This window comes from Girardinichthys multiradiatus, chromosome 18 (genome assembly GCF_021462225.1).
Source record: "Girardinichthys multiradiatus isolate DD_20200921_A chromosome 18, DD_fGirMul_XY1, whole genome shotgun sequence".
Lineage (NCBI taxonomy): Eukaryota > Metazoa > Chordata > Actinopteri > Cyprinodontiformes > Goodeidae > Girardinichthys > Girardinichthys multiradiatus.
In genome coordinates this window covers 37945689-37959696 of record NC_061810.1, presented here as the reverse complement: position 1 = coordinate 37959696, position 14008 = coordinate 37945689, and the positions used below count along the sequence as shown (strand labels likewise).

General features: G+C 39.2%; 1 protein-coding gene across 14 annotated transcripts in view; it reads left to right on the top strand.

The window, feature by feature from the left end:
• Positions 1 to 13658, top strand: part of picalmb (phosphatidylinositol binding clathrin assembly protein b) — a 31427-nt gene extending 17769 nt beyond the window's left edge. For 2 of the 14 annotated variants that reach the window (XM_047391175.1, XM_047391177.1), the window contains 12 exons: positions 838 to 938; positions 1125 to 1277; positions 2825 to 2908; positions 4574 to 4666; positions 4816 to 4926; positions 5923 to 6039; positions 6151 to 6181; positions 6265 to 6364; positions 7912 to 7971; positions 9662 to 9766; positions 10126 to 10231; positions 12158 to 13658. In XM_047391175.1, the coding sequence (XP_047247131.1) occupies positions 838 to 938; positions 1125 to 1277; positions 2825 to 2908; positions 4574 to 4666; positions 4816 to 4926; positions 5923 to 6039; positions 6151 to 6181; positions 6265 to 6364; positions 7912 to 7971; positions 9662 to 9766; positions 10126 to 10218 (1048 nt within the window). In that variant the 3' untranslated portion in view covers positions 10219 to 10231; positions 12158 to 13658. Of the gene's footprint in view, positions 1 to 837; positions 939 to 1124; positions 1278 to 2824; positions 2909 to 4573; positions 4667 to 4815; positions 4927 to 5922; positions 6040 to 6150; positions 6186 to 6264; positions 6365 to 7911; positions 7972 to 9661; positions 9767 to 10125; positions 10232 to 12157 lie in introns of those variants that run through there. The other 12 variants (XM_047391187.1, XM_047391188.1, XM_047391176.1 and 9 more) reach the window with 11 other exon arrangements.
• The last annotated feature ends 350 nt before the right edge of the window (positions 13659 to 14008 follow it).

Genomic DNA, 14008 nt, shown 5'->3' with positions numbered 1-14008 from the left:
TGGGCCTCCATAAGACCTCAGCAGTGCCACAGGCTGATTGCCTCCATGCCACGCCGCATTGAAGCAGTCATTTCTGCAAAAGGATTCTCGACCAAGTATTGAGTGCATAACTGTACATGATTATTTGAAGGTTGACGTTTTTTGTATTAAAAACACTTTTCTTTTATTGGTCGGATGAAATATGCTAATTTTGTGAGATAGGAATTTTGGGTTTTCATGAGCTGTATGCCAAAATCATCCGTATTAAGACAATAAAAGACCTGAAATATTTCAGTTAGTGTGCAATGAATCTAAAATATATGAATGTTACATTTTCATCATGACATTATGGAAAATAATGAACTTTATCACAGTATGCTAATATTTTGGGAAGGACCTGTAGAGCTGGTATAAGTTAATCCAGATAGCAAAAAGGCTGTGAAAGTATCCTGTACCACGTTACAAAAGCTTAAGCTTCTTTCAGCGTTTTGTTTCATGATTTTTGGAGCCAACAGATAACATCGCTATTCAAGCAGTTCATGGTAAATACTTTTTCACTGCAATGTTTAAATGCTATGAAAACCTAAAAAGAAAAGGTGTAAAGGTTTGTATATTTGTACACTCTCTGCTGGCTTTGTGGTGTCAAAACCGATATCTTCAGTCATCAGTTGGGTTTTACTGAAAGTGGTTTCTGTTCTGTGAAGATAAGCATCTTTTGGAGGTTAGGTTTGTGACAAATTAACAATTTTCCTGACATTTTGCAGACTTGTTATCCCTAAAGAGCTATGGTTCAGTAAAAACCAGTAGAGGGTTAAGAGGAAATGATGTGATGATGGTTGTTTGGTTTACTGTTTGCAGTGCGGTCAAGATGGAGAGTGACCTTTTTGACCTGCAGCCGACCTTCCAGCCCTCCATGCAGTCAGCCTCTACAGGGCTTCCGGTGGCCACAGCATGGGCAGGTAAACCTTTTTTTTCCCACATTGGTCATCCTCCAACCAACACCGTGCTCTAGACTTTGGCTCTGCATGCTATCCTTCTCTTGTTGCTGTTGTCTGACTCTGATATCCACCTCTTCCTCTCCTCTCCACTCTCTTTTTGTTGTTTTTCTTTTCTGTCTCTCTCTTCTGTTTTCTCTGCCTGCATAGATCCTTTCACCTCTACTGAAGCTGGAGATGACTCCATGCCAAACCTTAACCCTTTCCTGTCAAAACTCGTTGTTGATGCCTCTCACTTACCTGTCGTGTCTTCAGACGGTGTTAGCTTTTCCTCTAGGACATCTGCTCATGAAATGTTTGGTGGTAACAACTCATTTTGTTTCTCTTCCAAAGTCTTGTCTTTCTTGTTCATATAACTGTAGTTAAGTGCATGATTATCCTGCATGTTTAATGTGCTTCTATAATCTCTTTCTCTGCCTTATTTACTGTCCATACCAAGATTTTAGAACTTCTCAGAAAGGGATGTTACAAAAAACCAAAGCTGCTTCTTTAGCCACAGTTTCCTAGCAAAAACACTGCCTGTGATGCTTCGTTAGGAGTTGATTCTGCGCAGTCAGCTGGAGTGACATGAAAACCTTCACATGCTCTGCTGTGGGAGCTCCACAGAGCTGCTGGGCACTCAGCACTGCAAGCTTTTGATGAAATGACGAATCAATCTAGCGTGCGCTGCCCCTAAGCAGAGACAGGGAGCAAACGTCAAGCTCCAAATGTGTGTTCTAAAGCCAGCGATGGTCACAGCTGATGAAGAACTCATAAGTGAAGCGCAGACACTTCTTGACTTTTAGTGTCACTGCTCTAGATTATGTTTAGTATTCTTTTTAGGAATAATTTCTTTGTTTTCAAAGTAGAAAGAAACTTGTCCCCTTGAAAAAGAGAAATTCACTAAAGCACACATGCTGGGGGATAACGTTCTTATTAACGACACTTAAAAAATATGAAGGAAGATTATTCTGAGCATAGCCAGTTATCAGCATGTAGCTAAAGTTTACTGGTGTCAAAAGTCAAGAAAAAGTTTGCAGAGGTAAATATTTGAGTTCTAACAAAGGGTTGATATTAGAGGCTACGTGGATTGATACAGAAACATTTCTATAAAACCCTTTCAATTTGGCACGCACACATACTGGAAGGTACAGCATTGTTTTAAACATGTTCACATGCAGCGGGTCATTTCTGTACTGTATCGTATTTTACGGTTTTGGTCGTTTCATGCCCGACTTTTCCAATGTACGGAACGATGGCGTCAGCCATGGGAAGGTTCGTACCCACCATGTGTCAAATGTTACACGTCATTCGGACATTTTGCTCCTAATTTTCTTTTTCTGCCATCTTTACTTTCATTTATTTTTCCAAACAGACCTTACAGTGCAAGTGGGTTCAACCTTCTAAAGGAGGGGCCACTCGCATCATTTGGGAGACTTTTCAAAATAAGAGCATACTTGCAAATTGCAAAATAATATAGATCAATATTATTTTATCATTGTTGTTTTTAGGATAATTTGAATGATCAATGTGGTTCTTTGATTCTTAAATATTTACCTGTATTAAATTAGACTCTCTGATCCTCCTGCTCCACAACATTTTCAGACATTACTCAAAGCTTAGTTTAAATAGTTTTTCACACAGCAGAGAAATTGACTCATTCCTGCCACAGCTCTTAGAGTGGTTGTATTACAGTGCAGCTGACTGTATATCTGCTATCCCTTCCTCTGATGTCACCTGTGTATATCTCATTTAGCTTCCAGCTACCGCTCCTCCTCTGTTCTTGAACAGTTTGGTGTTGCATTGTATTGCTCAGATGCTGTAGAGCTTTTAAGTTGAAACCTGTTCTTACACTATTTTTGATTCTCCAGATCGTTACAATCCCTTTACTGACACAAACTCATCAGTTTCAACCAATTACAAACGCACAGTGCGGATAGAACACTCCATCTCAGGTACTATGATGGCTCACCGCCTTAACCTATGTTTGCTGGCAAACATAGACTCCTATCCAAAACTCCCCAGAGCCATTATTGTAATACTTATAACACAATTACTAGAGTTAAAGGAAGAGTTTTGCATTTTGGGATTTTATTTATTTATTTTTTTTGGTTTGTGACTGTCCAAAGTAAGTTTAAGCATTGAAACAAGTCCTATATAAACATAAAGTCACTAAACATGTAAAAGAGGTCATTTCACCAAACCAGCTCATCAGTTCTTCCTTGTTTATGCAGTAAATTATGTTCTTTCAATACTCTTATGAAAGACTTGTAAAACATTTAAATAAACCTCTGTAAAACGGCCAGAATACTTTCAATTAATGTTTAATGTATTTTTGCTCACTAGATCAGCTTGTTTACGTGAAAATATTGTGTGGAGAAGAATGACGAACCATCCCAAAACGAAGTCCTGATACTAGTTCTCTTTTACATCTACCAAAGTTCAAAAATGTATCTAGCTGGTGCCAAATGTTGAGCTGAATGGCACATAACCATTTGATTTAGCCTTTTAAATGGAAAGGTGTTTTACTTAATGTTAAAGATGTCCAATAAAAACATAAAATTGTAAATTTAATAACATCTAGCTGTGCTACAACAGCCTTGGAAATAAAGCTTTAATTTGTCTAACATATATGACGCATATAAACGTGATATATGTGGTTAATTACTTTATTTATACACAGCCGTTAATTTAAACAAAAAATAAATAAATCTATTGGATTAATGTGAAATCTTGGTTATTGATATACATTTTAGACGTGTTCAAAGAGGGCTGCATGGTGGCGCAGTTGGTAGCAGTGTTGCCTTGCAGCAAGAAGGTCCTGGGTTCAATTCCCGGCCTGGGATCTTTCTGCAAGGAGTTTGCATGTTCTCCCCGTGCATGCGTGGGTTCTCACCGGGTACTCCGGCTTCCTCCCACAGTCCAAAGACATGCCTGTTAGGTTAATTGGTCTCTCTAAATTGTCCTGTGTGCATGGTTGTTTGTGTGTTGCCCTGCGATGGACTGGCGACCTGTCCAGGGTGTACCCCGCCTCTCGCCCATAAACTGCTGGAGATAGGCACCAGCTTCCCCGTGACCCACTATGGAATAAGCGGTAGAAAATGACTGACTGACGTGTTCAAAGACCAAAATTGAAAAATGATGATTTAGGTCTAAGGCATTAGGATAGAGTTTTTGAACGGGTTTCAGTTAAAAGCTAGGAGGGTCAGATGAGCTGGTGTGGGATGATCTGAAATATTGCTACCACTTCAGATGATGTTGCCTATCTTTTCATAATCAATGCTCGCTGTAATCCAGCTACCGCTCTTTAAAGTCTCATTCCATGTTCTTAAATCTTTGTAAAGGTTAATTCCCAAAATGTTCAACTTTACCTTTTAGTCCTTTCTGGTTTGCTAAATTTTTGTGCTGCAATATTTTATTTTTATGCATATTTACCAACGCTACAAAAAAATTGCAGAAACAAACTTCCATAAAAAAAAAAAATGTTAGCCCCTTTCTTGCTTTCTGTATTGCTGCTGTCATTTCTTACCTGTCTCTGACCTGTCCTTGAACTGCTTTTATTCCTCTTTACTTTCTTTGTGTTTCTCGTCTTCTTCTTGCTGCTTCATTTGGCCTGTCAGACTCCTTCTGTGGTCCAGTGTCCGTTGCTCAGCACCTTCCACATCAGGCTCCCTTCCCCACTGAGCCCTCTACTGTAGCAGGTCTATTCAGAGGTAGAGTATTCTAGGCTCTCTCCGGCAAATCAAGTCTAATTTTCTACTCTTGCTTAAGTAATCCTGCTTCTCTGCAGTTATGAGCATCTTGTTCAGAAATGCAGTCCAATCCTGTAACTGTTAATCAGCTTTTGTATCTCCTTCCAAAGGATACTCAACGCCTCAGGCCCCTCCACAACCACCAGCAGGGGGACTACAGGTGGACTTTGAGTCCGTTTTTGGAAACCAAGCCACCGGCACCAGTAGCCTCAACTCTGACGGTGAGGATTTTATTTATTCATAGGTCTGAATCTGTCAGTTGCAGCAACATTCTGTCTTTTTAGATGGATATGTTTAATTTTACTCGGTAGACAACAAATGACTCTCTGTGGTTAGATGCACTGCCTTGTAAAAAAAAAACAAAAAAACATTCATTACTGTTGAACTTTTTCACATTTAGTCACATTACTAAAACCGTGTTGCACAAATGTAATCAACAATTCTCACACCCCCAAATAAAATCCTTTGCAAATAATTTCCTTCAGAGGTCACCTAATTAGAACATAAAGTTAGTCTGTATGTAATTAAAATCTCTGTATTAATCCAGTTCTGTGAAGGCCTGAGAGGTTTGTTAGACAACATTAGTTAACAAATGGCTTCATGAAGACCAAGCAACACGGCAGACAGGTCAGAGTTAAAGTTGTGGAACAATGTTAAAGCAGGGTTAGGTTATAGAAAGAACATCCGAAGCTTTATACGGCTTTTGGAGCACTGTTCCGACCCACATCTGTAGATGGAAAGTGAAAGACACAACTGCAAACCTACCAAGACAAAGCAGCCCACCTAAATTTACAAGCCGTTCATTCCAGCTTCGGAAAACTACAGCTCAGGTGGGACAATGTCTCGACGGGACAACCATGACTTATGAGTCTGGCCTTTTAAGGAAGAGAGGTTAAAAGAAAACCATCAGTCCGGTTTGCATTTACGAATGCCTTTTCAGAAGAGCTTTACAATGTGATAGGATTTTAGCGATTAGAAAATAGTCTTAGCATCACAAATGTCCACTTTGTTATTGGGAATCCAAACATTCCCGATATGTTCTGTGGGTTCACTGTTTAACACAGGTCTTCTTAGTGTATGTTTTCAATTCTTTGATGAGTGTGTATAGTTTAAAAAAGTCAGTCTGCTGTATAAATTTACACAATTGTGCTCTGTTTTATTAGTTTCCAATACTTTGTTTAAAATGTTTGTTTTAATTAGCCATGTTTCTCTGTCAGATCTTACCGGAGGCATCCTGAAACCAACCCTTGCTGGCTCCAACCAGCTGTCCAATCAGCAGCCCGAGAAGCTGGTGTCAGACGACCTTGACTCTTCGCTGGCCAACCTTGTCGGCAGTGAGTGTGGTGCTTTATATTCATCTGCACTAATGAACACACATCTTCATTAGGACAAAATCTGGCCAGAATACTTAGACTAACCGCTGCTTGATGAATGTTGCTTTCCAGACCTGGGCATTGGAAATGGCACGATGAAGAAGTAAGTGATGGTTCGTGGTGCGCCGTGCGTGTTTCAGCTCTGTGCTGTGAGCTGCTGCTTACATGAGCTCTGTTAATCCACAGTGACATCCACTGGAGCCAGCCGGGGGAGAAGAGGATGACCGGCGGCACCAACTGGCAACCGAAAGCGGCACCAACCACGACCTGGAATCCCGTCTCCATGGTGAAACGGATGAGCATATTTTAGTGTTGTTTATATCTGCCTCTGCTGTATTTTAGGGTTACCTTCAAATCAGACCTTTTTTTCAGATGTCTGAAACATCCTGAAACAACCTTTAAAAAAAGTATTGCAAAAGTATTCACACCCCCCGTTGACTGCTAAGCCACAAACCTCAATAAGTTTTGTTTTCATGTGATAGATCAACACATTTTTTGTGCCTCTTTGTTAAAGGGAAAGGGTACTTTGTTTTGATTTTATTTATCAAATTCACTGAGACAAAAATCTGAAAAGTGTGGCATGCATTTGTATTCAGCTCTCGTGACTCAATACTCTGCAGAACCACCTTTTACTCCAAGTAAAGCTGCAAGTCTTTTGGAATATGTCTCTACCAGCTTTGTACATCAACAGACTCTAATTAACTCCCTTTATACTTTGTAAAACAAGCTCAAGCAATCAGATGTGATGAAGAGCTTCTTTTAACTTCCGGTTTAGAGTCATCCAACACATTATCAACTGGATTTGAGTCTGGATTCTCACTGGGCCATGTTGAGATATGAATATTCTTTGATTTAAACTAGTTGGCTGCATCTCTAGCTGCAATAACCTTTTATTTTGCTCTGGGTTTCCTCTTAACCACACAGGCGGAAATTCCTGGAAGCATTTATTTGCACTCAGTTCTATTTTAGGGTATTGGAGTGAAGAAGGCCATTGCTACAATCTTTAGTTTTATTTCTGTAGATTTAAAAAATAAAAATATGCACACTTTTCTTTCACTTTACAATGCTGCACAATTACACGGGCATGAAATGCATTGTTTGCAGTTGTAATGTGACAAAAGGTGAAAAACGTTTAGGGGTATGAATACTTTTGTAAAGCACTGTAATTCAGCCATTTGAATTAGCTGTATTGGAGCAGAAACGCGTTAGAACCATGTAGGACACCTGGTCCCTGAGGGTTGGAATTGGACATCACTAGCCAAAATGTTTACCAAAGCTTTAATTGGATTTTGTTCCTAAAATTGTGTTCTTTGGAGGAGCTGCAAGGTTTCTGCTCAGCATGGAAGGAAGAGATTGTACCAAGTATGGAAAAAGGAATAAAAGGTCAATCGCTTGTTCCACATTTGTAATTTTAATAAATAAATTGAGCACACAGCAAGGTCTTAGATATTTTACATACATTTAATTTGGAAGTAGCATATCAGAATCATATTTACAGCAGAGCTTTAAAAGTAGAATATGTACCACTGACCATTTTAGAGGCTCCAGTCATAGATTTTGCTCCTGCTATCTGATTGTGTTGTTTTTTTGGTTTTTTTCATTGCTGCTTGAATGAGAGGCTGTTCCTTGAACCCATCTGGGATTGGTTCTAATTATTCTGAGATGCATCCTGCCACACTGAGATTTTTCAATGAGCATTTGTTTGTGCTTTTTGCCCTCACAACAAACCCCAGGAACAGAACAGTGATTATAGTCAGTTACAGAATGAAAAATAATCTTGGTTCTCTGAAGGTTTTGTTATAAAGTCCTCCCAAACTGTTTGTCTCCCATCAGCCACCATCAGTCATGGCCTTCCCTGCCACCACACCCACAAGCATGATGGGATACAGCATGGTGAGTTCTCTGTTCAGCTACCGCATCGGGTCTGAAAATTACTCTCTAGACGTTTTCAAAACATTTTAGAAATCACTTCTCTTTTACATGACCACTATTTATTTATTTTTAACCGTGGTTCACCAACTTATACATATCCAACCCACAAAATGACAGTTGCAGAGATTTGCAGCTCAGACTATTAATACTTTGCTAATGAGTCAATTTACCAAGGACATGATGAAAAAATAGATTCAACTAGCAATGTGCTACTTGTATGTATTTGTGACGATTTTATAATTCAGTTTGTAAAAAATCTTGTTTTCAGATTTTGATTTAAATGATGTTCCCTTTTGGTGATCATTAAAGGGTCCCCACTTGTTGTTTCGTGACCCACACAGGGGTCCCAGCACCAACTTTGAGAACTACTGATCTAGAGAAGTAATTAAATGCCATTAAATTCAGTCAAGGCTGTCGATACTTCATTAAAGATGTCTGGAGTATTCTTAGTTGGTATGTAAGAGCATTCAAGATACAGGTGCATCTCCATATTTTAAAATATTGTAATTAAAATAGTGACATTTTATAGGTTATTTACACACACACACACACACACTGATTCAAATGGGTTTTTCTCTGTTAATTTTGATTATATCTATGTAAGATTTCTCAGCAAAAATTTGAATATTACACAAGGCTTATTAAATTAAAAGGATTATTGATGCAGAAATGTCAGCTTACTGAACAGTATGTCCATGCACTGAACACTATATGCATTTAATACTTAGCTGGGACTCCTTTTTTGTATGAATTACTGCATCAATGCAGCGTGGCATGGAGGTGATCAGCCTATAGCTCTGCAGAGGCGGTAAAGTCGTCTGTTATGTTCGGTGTCTCTCATCTTGCTCTTATCAAGAGATTCTATGGGGTTTTATCAGGTAAATTTTCTGCTCAGTCATGTTGGAAAATGAAATCAGTATCTTCAAAAAATGTCTTGGCAGACGACTGTCTTTGCTTTGGACCCGATAAAACATAGTAGCCCAATAGCAGCAAACAGCATGGCTGCTACAAATAACAAAAACTGTGGAAACTTCACGCCACATCTCAGGAAACCTGGATGTCTCTGGTTCAGGAGTGCCTCTAATGCAATAAATGCAACAGTTATAACCCATCTGGATACATTTGTGTGGCGTCGTCTTGGATCCTTAACTCCAGCTGCAGTCCACGCCTTGTGAATCTCCCCCAAACTTTTGAATGGTCACTTTTTTTTCCTTCCACACAACTTTCCTTTAATGTTTGGATACAGCCCTCCATTATGAAAGTATCTCTGACCATCTGCTGGACCATTCAGAATTAATAATTGTGTCGGCCAAGACGTCTGTAGACATACTTATTTTTTTAATTCGTCTTGCGTTCTAAATCTCTGACAGACTCTATTTTTAGGTTTTCATTGTCTGTAAAATTATGCGGGACAAATATATATAGTATAGTTTCACTCTTTGAGTTAATTTACTGAAATTAAGTCACTTTATGAGGATATTTCAGTTTATTGTGATGTACCTTTGCCTGTTAGTATTTTATTCCTCCTGAATTGGAGGCATCTGATAGGTAAAAAAAAGAAACTGCAAAAACAAATGTTTTATAAGAATTGTTCATGTTTTTTGTAAAATAAATGAAATCACTGGTCGGATTTGTGTGTAACGCTTTGCAGCCTCCACAAATGGGCTCGATGGGGATGATGAATCCACCCACCATGATGTACAACCAACCCGTCATGAGGCCACCCAACCCCTTTGGCTCCGTGTCGAGCGCTCAGGTGGGTGCACAGTTCTCACTCAGTGTTATCAGGTTGAGTACATGGGTGTGTCCATTGTGCACTGTTGTGTACCAGTTGGTCACTGTGAGAGCTGTGTTGTCAGTGTGAAAACTGCTGAAGATGATGACAGTTTTAACTAAAAACCCTTCACTCTCTGGAGCTGAAAGAGATTAAAAAACTGTGATTCATCATCTCTTGTTTTGACTTCCTGTTTCCGAACAGCTCCTTTTTTTTTTTTCTTTTTTATTTATTTATTAACCCATCTATCATACATCACGGTCTCTCCGAACTAATCTCAACCCTCCTTCAGTCTCTGTAGTGACTGACTTCTCCTCTGGTCCTCCTACTTCCTGTGTTAGCCCTCTGCAGCCTCTAGTCCTTCCAGCCAGAGTCCTCTCCGAGCCCCTGGACAGGACCCGTTTGCACACCTCTCTCTCAAGGATTTCTTGTAGAGCATCTCTTTAGGTACATCATGCTGTTTGCTTGCAGAGGCACCTGCATGCATTGTCTGTCCAGAGCTGATACATGTTTGCTTTTGTGTTTTGTTGATTTCAAGCCCCTGATGTCCTTGCCAGGGGATCACACATTACATGTGTTGCACTTATTTATTTTTGCTTTAATTGGCTCTTTTATTATTCTGCTTGGATTTCATGCTTGTGTTGTCAGATTGAGACCAACTCATTTTGGTCCTTTGTGGTTTCACTTACTTATTTGCTGCTCAGACATGTTTTATCTGTGCCTTGCAGCAGCTGCTAAATTTAACTTATTGTCTGTTTGCTAAGCTTTGTCCCTTCAAGTTAAATACCGTTACTGCAGATTCATAATATGGAGCAGTGAGGCATCAGTCTTCACCTCAAAGTCTTATCTGTATTGTTAATGTTAAATCAGGGAAACAAAAAACTTTATAGAGTTAAAAAAAAAAGGTAAATTATTATTCTCATATCTGTGAGGTGTAAATTATTATTGTCTGAGAAAACAGGGCCTTATTGTCATTAAGTTCAATCTGCTCCTTGGTTTACTGCTGCTTACTACGAGTTTACAAGGTGAGATTTTCCTGCTGCGTCCAGACAATAAGACACAGGGTTAATTTGTTATAACAGCAGAAAAATGAGACTTTGAGTAAACATAACATTTATTTAGTTATTTTGGTACACAGATCTAAGCAGAAAAATAGAATAAATTCCTGCTAAAAAAAACAGATTTTTACTGGTTACTTAGTCAGGCTGTCTGCTCAGGTAGCCAGTCTGCAGTCAGCTACTTCACAGACAAGCTACTTTCCGTTTTCCTGATGCTGGAATATTTTACCTTACTGCACCTTATTCATGTTTTGAGGTTAATGGAAGATAGACTGGCTTTAAAATTAGAAAAACTGAATGTTTTTTTTTTCTTTTGTCATTTTTTTGACCTTGTGGGGCCAATTCTCTCTGACACTAACACTGTAAAACTTCAAACCTAATGTAACTTGGTGCTGTTTCTATTGTTATTTTTAATAGATTGTATCAACATAGAAGGAAATCAGTTTCTTTCCCATCCGGCGGGTCACACTTTGGCCGTTACAGGAAAACTATAGTCAACAGGCAAAGACGCAGCTTTGGTCGTTTTCATTTTTACCGAAATTTGGAAAATTTCCATGAAAACAGAATCCAGTGATTTTAACGCAGGGGAAAAAAGCCACATTTTTGGGGACGTTTTTACTGTCAAATTGTTTTAAAATTAACTGTAAATAAAGTAAGTTTGTATTTGCATGTCTGTGTCGTAACATTGCGTGCTTCTATATTTATTTTGCTTCATAAGTGAACAGACACTTTAAAACGAACTGTGTAACTCAACAACCTTATTAGTTGAACATGTCTGCTTAATGCTGCGTTCCATTAACATCGGAAGTCGGAACTGGGATGTCGGGAGTTCATGTCATCTCAGAGTTGCAGTGTTCAGGCTTCCAGCTTGTTTTTGTTCGTATTGCTAGCAACTATAACAGCAGGCTTACAACAATGACAATAATACTGTTCTACATGGTATTTTGCACATGTAAACAGCGTTGAAACGTCTCGTCTTATAAACACTGAAAAGTAGTACGTGTAAAACTGTTGCATAAACAATAAAAAACTGGCAAGAATGTTTTGCTACTATTGATGCGAGTAGCAACCATCTTAAACACGGACGTCTGGGACGGTCATGTTGCCCCGACTTTCGCGGGTATTAAGTTAAAATCTACTCAGAGTTAGAAAATTCCGACTTTTGAGTACAAATGGAACGCAGCATTAAACAACCTTGTTAAACTGTGTTTATGGGAAAACTGGGGAAAGGCTTAGCAAAACTTAGCTGAACTCACTGATCATTTCTGGGCTGGTTTTAGCCTCTGTCTGACCCTGTCTTCTGATCTTCTTGCAGATGCAGTTCATGTAATTTGAAGGAAGTGTCTCTCAGAAGATGAAGCACTTAACAGCAAAACCTTGTCCTCGTTGCAGTCTGACTCTTCAGAGAAGCCCCATCCCCCTCAAAATACAGACACGTCAAGAATACAATGGTGCACCGACTGTCAGAAACCATCGTATCCATGTCCACACGGCGTTCAGCAGTAACTCAAACCCATTTTATTATGTAGTAACTTGCCCGACCCGCAGAGCGATGCTGCTTTCTAACCCCACCTTCCTGGTTCAGATGACTCAGCTGTTTTACAGTGTACTCTGTAAAGATGGTTTGGGTGCTCAGAAGCGTGTATGTTGTGTATTTGGAGGTTCAGAGGTCGGATGTGAAGGCTTCGATGTACAGCGGGGAGAGGGGGTGAAAGAAAACGGAGAGCAGTTCTTCCCTTTCTTGATCCAATCATCAGTCATCCAGACCCTGCAGTTATTTAACCGTCACTAAGTAGTGATGCTAACAACGTTTACACCTGTTTAGTTTTTGTCTTTTTTACCGTGTTTACAGTAGACATTCCTCGTGTGTTGTTTGTATTTATTTATGATTATTGGTTTAAGATTGGGGGGAAAAATAATGTAAAATCTACGGTAAAACGAACACATGTGGGAGTGCTTCAGCATTAAACAAAGGATTTCAGACTATCATTAAGAGGTAGAGATGAAAAATAGATATCATATAAATTACACCTATTAAGCGGAATGATAGAGCACTAAATATTCTGAGTTTTGTGTTAAGAAAATTTTTTACTAGATGAAAGATTTCACAATCTCCATTGTGCTTACAGTGCAGGGGTTAGAGTACGAGTCAGTTAACAGTATATAGCGTGCCTAGGGTCTTATTTCGCAACGGATTCTTGTCCCCGACTAGTTGGAAAAACACTTCATCCACAAATCCGAAGGGTGGCACTGAGTGGTGGGCTCCATTTGCTTTAAGCTTGGCATGCCGTTGACTCACTGACTGTAATCAAGGCTGCCTTTACTCTGAATGTGAACGAGTTGTCTTCATGTCGCACACATCTTTCCGCGCTGCAGATTTTCAGAGAGAGAGGGGGAGGAAGAGAACAAGTGGGGTTGTGGGTGGGTGGTTAGGTAGGCGGGTTGGCTGATTAGATTGTCGTCACACCGATAGTAGGGGGTTAAAAAAACAAAAAAAAAGCTAACTAAAAAGTAAAGTGGGGGCGGTTTGGTGTAAATAAGCTGTACAAAAGATCCAGATGGAGCAGGGTAGAGCAGAGCAGCACTGTTGATCGGTGCCATGTGTACATAAACACTCGACTGTTCATTGAGCGCAGAAAGTGAAAGATGTATGAAATATGAAAGCAATTCAATCAAATTTGACTCTTACCTAAGTTTGATTCAGGATATTCTCTGCGTTTGTCTCCGCAGATATTTTCTGTATGTAATTAGATCGTGTAGCAGACAATGACTGAAGTGTTTTCTTTCTTTTTCAAATAAAGAGCAGCTTCCACAAACAACTGTGTCTTTTTCCTTAAGAACTTTAAGGTTTGGGGATTACCAGACTGAACATGTAGATCATAAAGGGAACAAACAGAACTGTGAAGCTTGAAAGGGTGCAGAAGTGGACATGAGGATATAATATAATACAGGCTGATAGGTATTTTTATCTTGATACTCGTACATCTCAAAAACCTAAAATATCGCTATAGTATTTGAAACATTTATTTCTTTAGATTATGTCTTCCAGATAACAAAAACCCAAACATCAGTGTCTGAGATAATTTGAATATTACATCAGAATGAATGAAAGAAGGCTATTTTAATCTTTGGCAGTGTGGGCAGATACCAAGTCCTGCTGAAAACA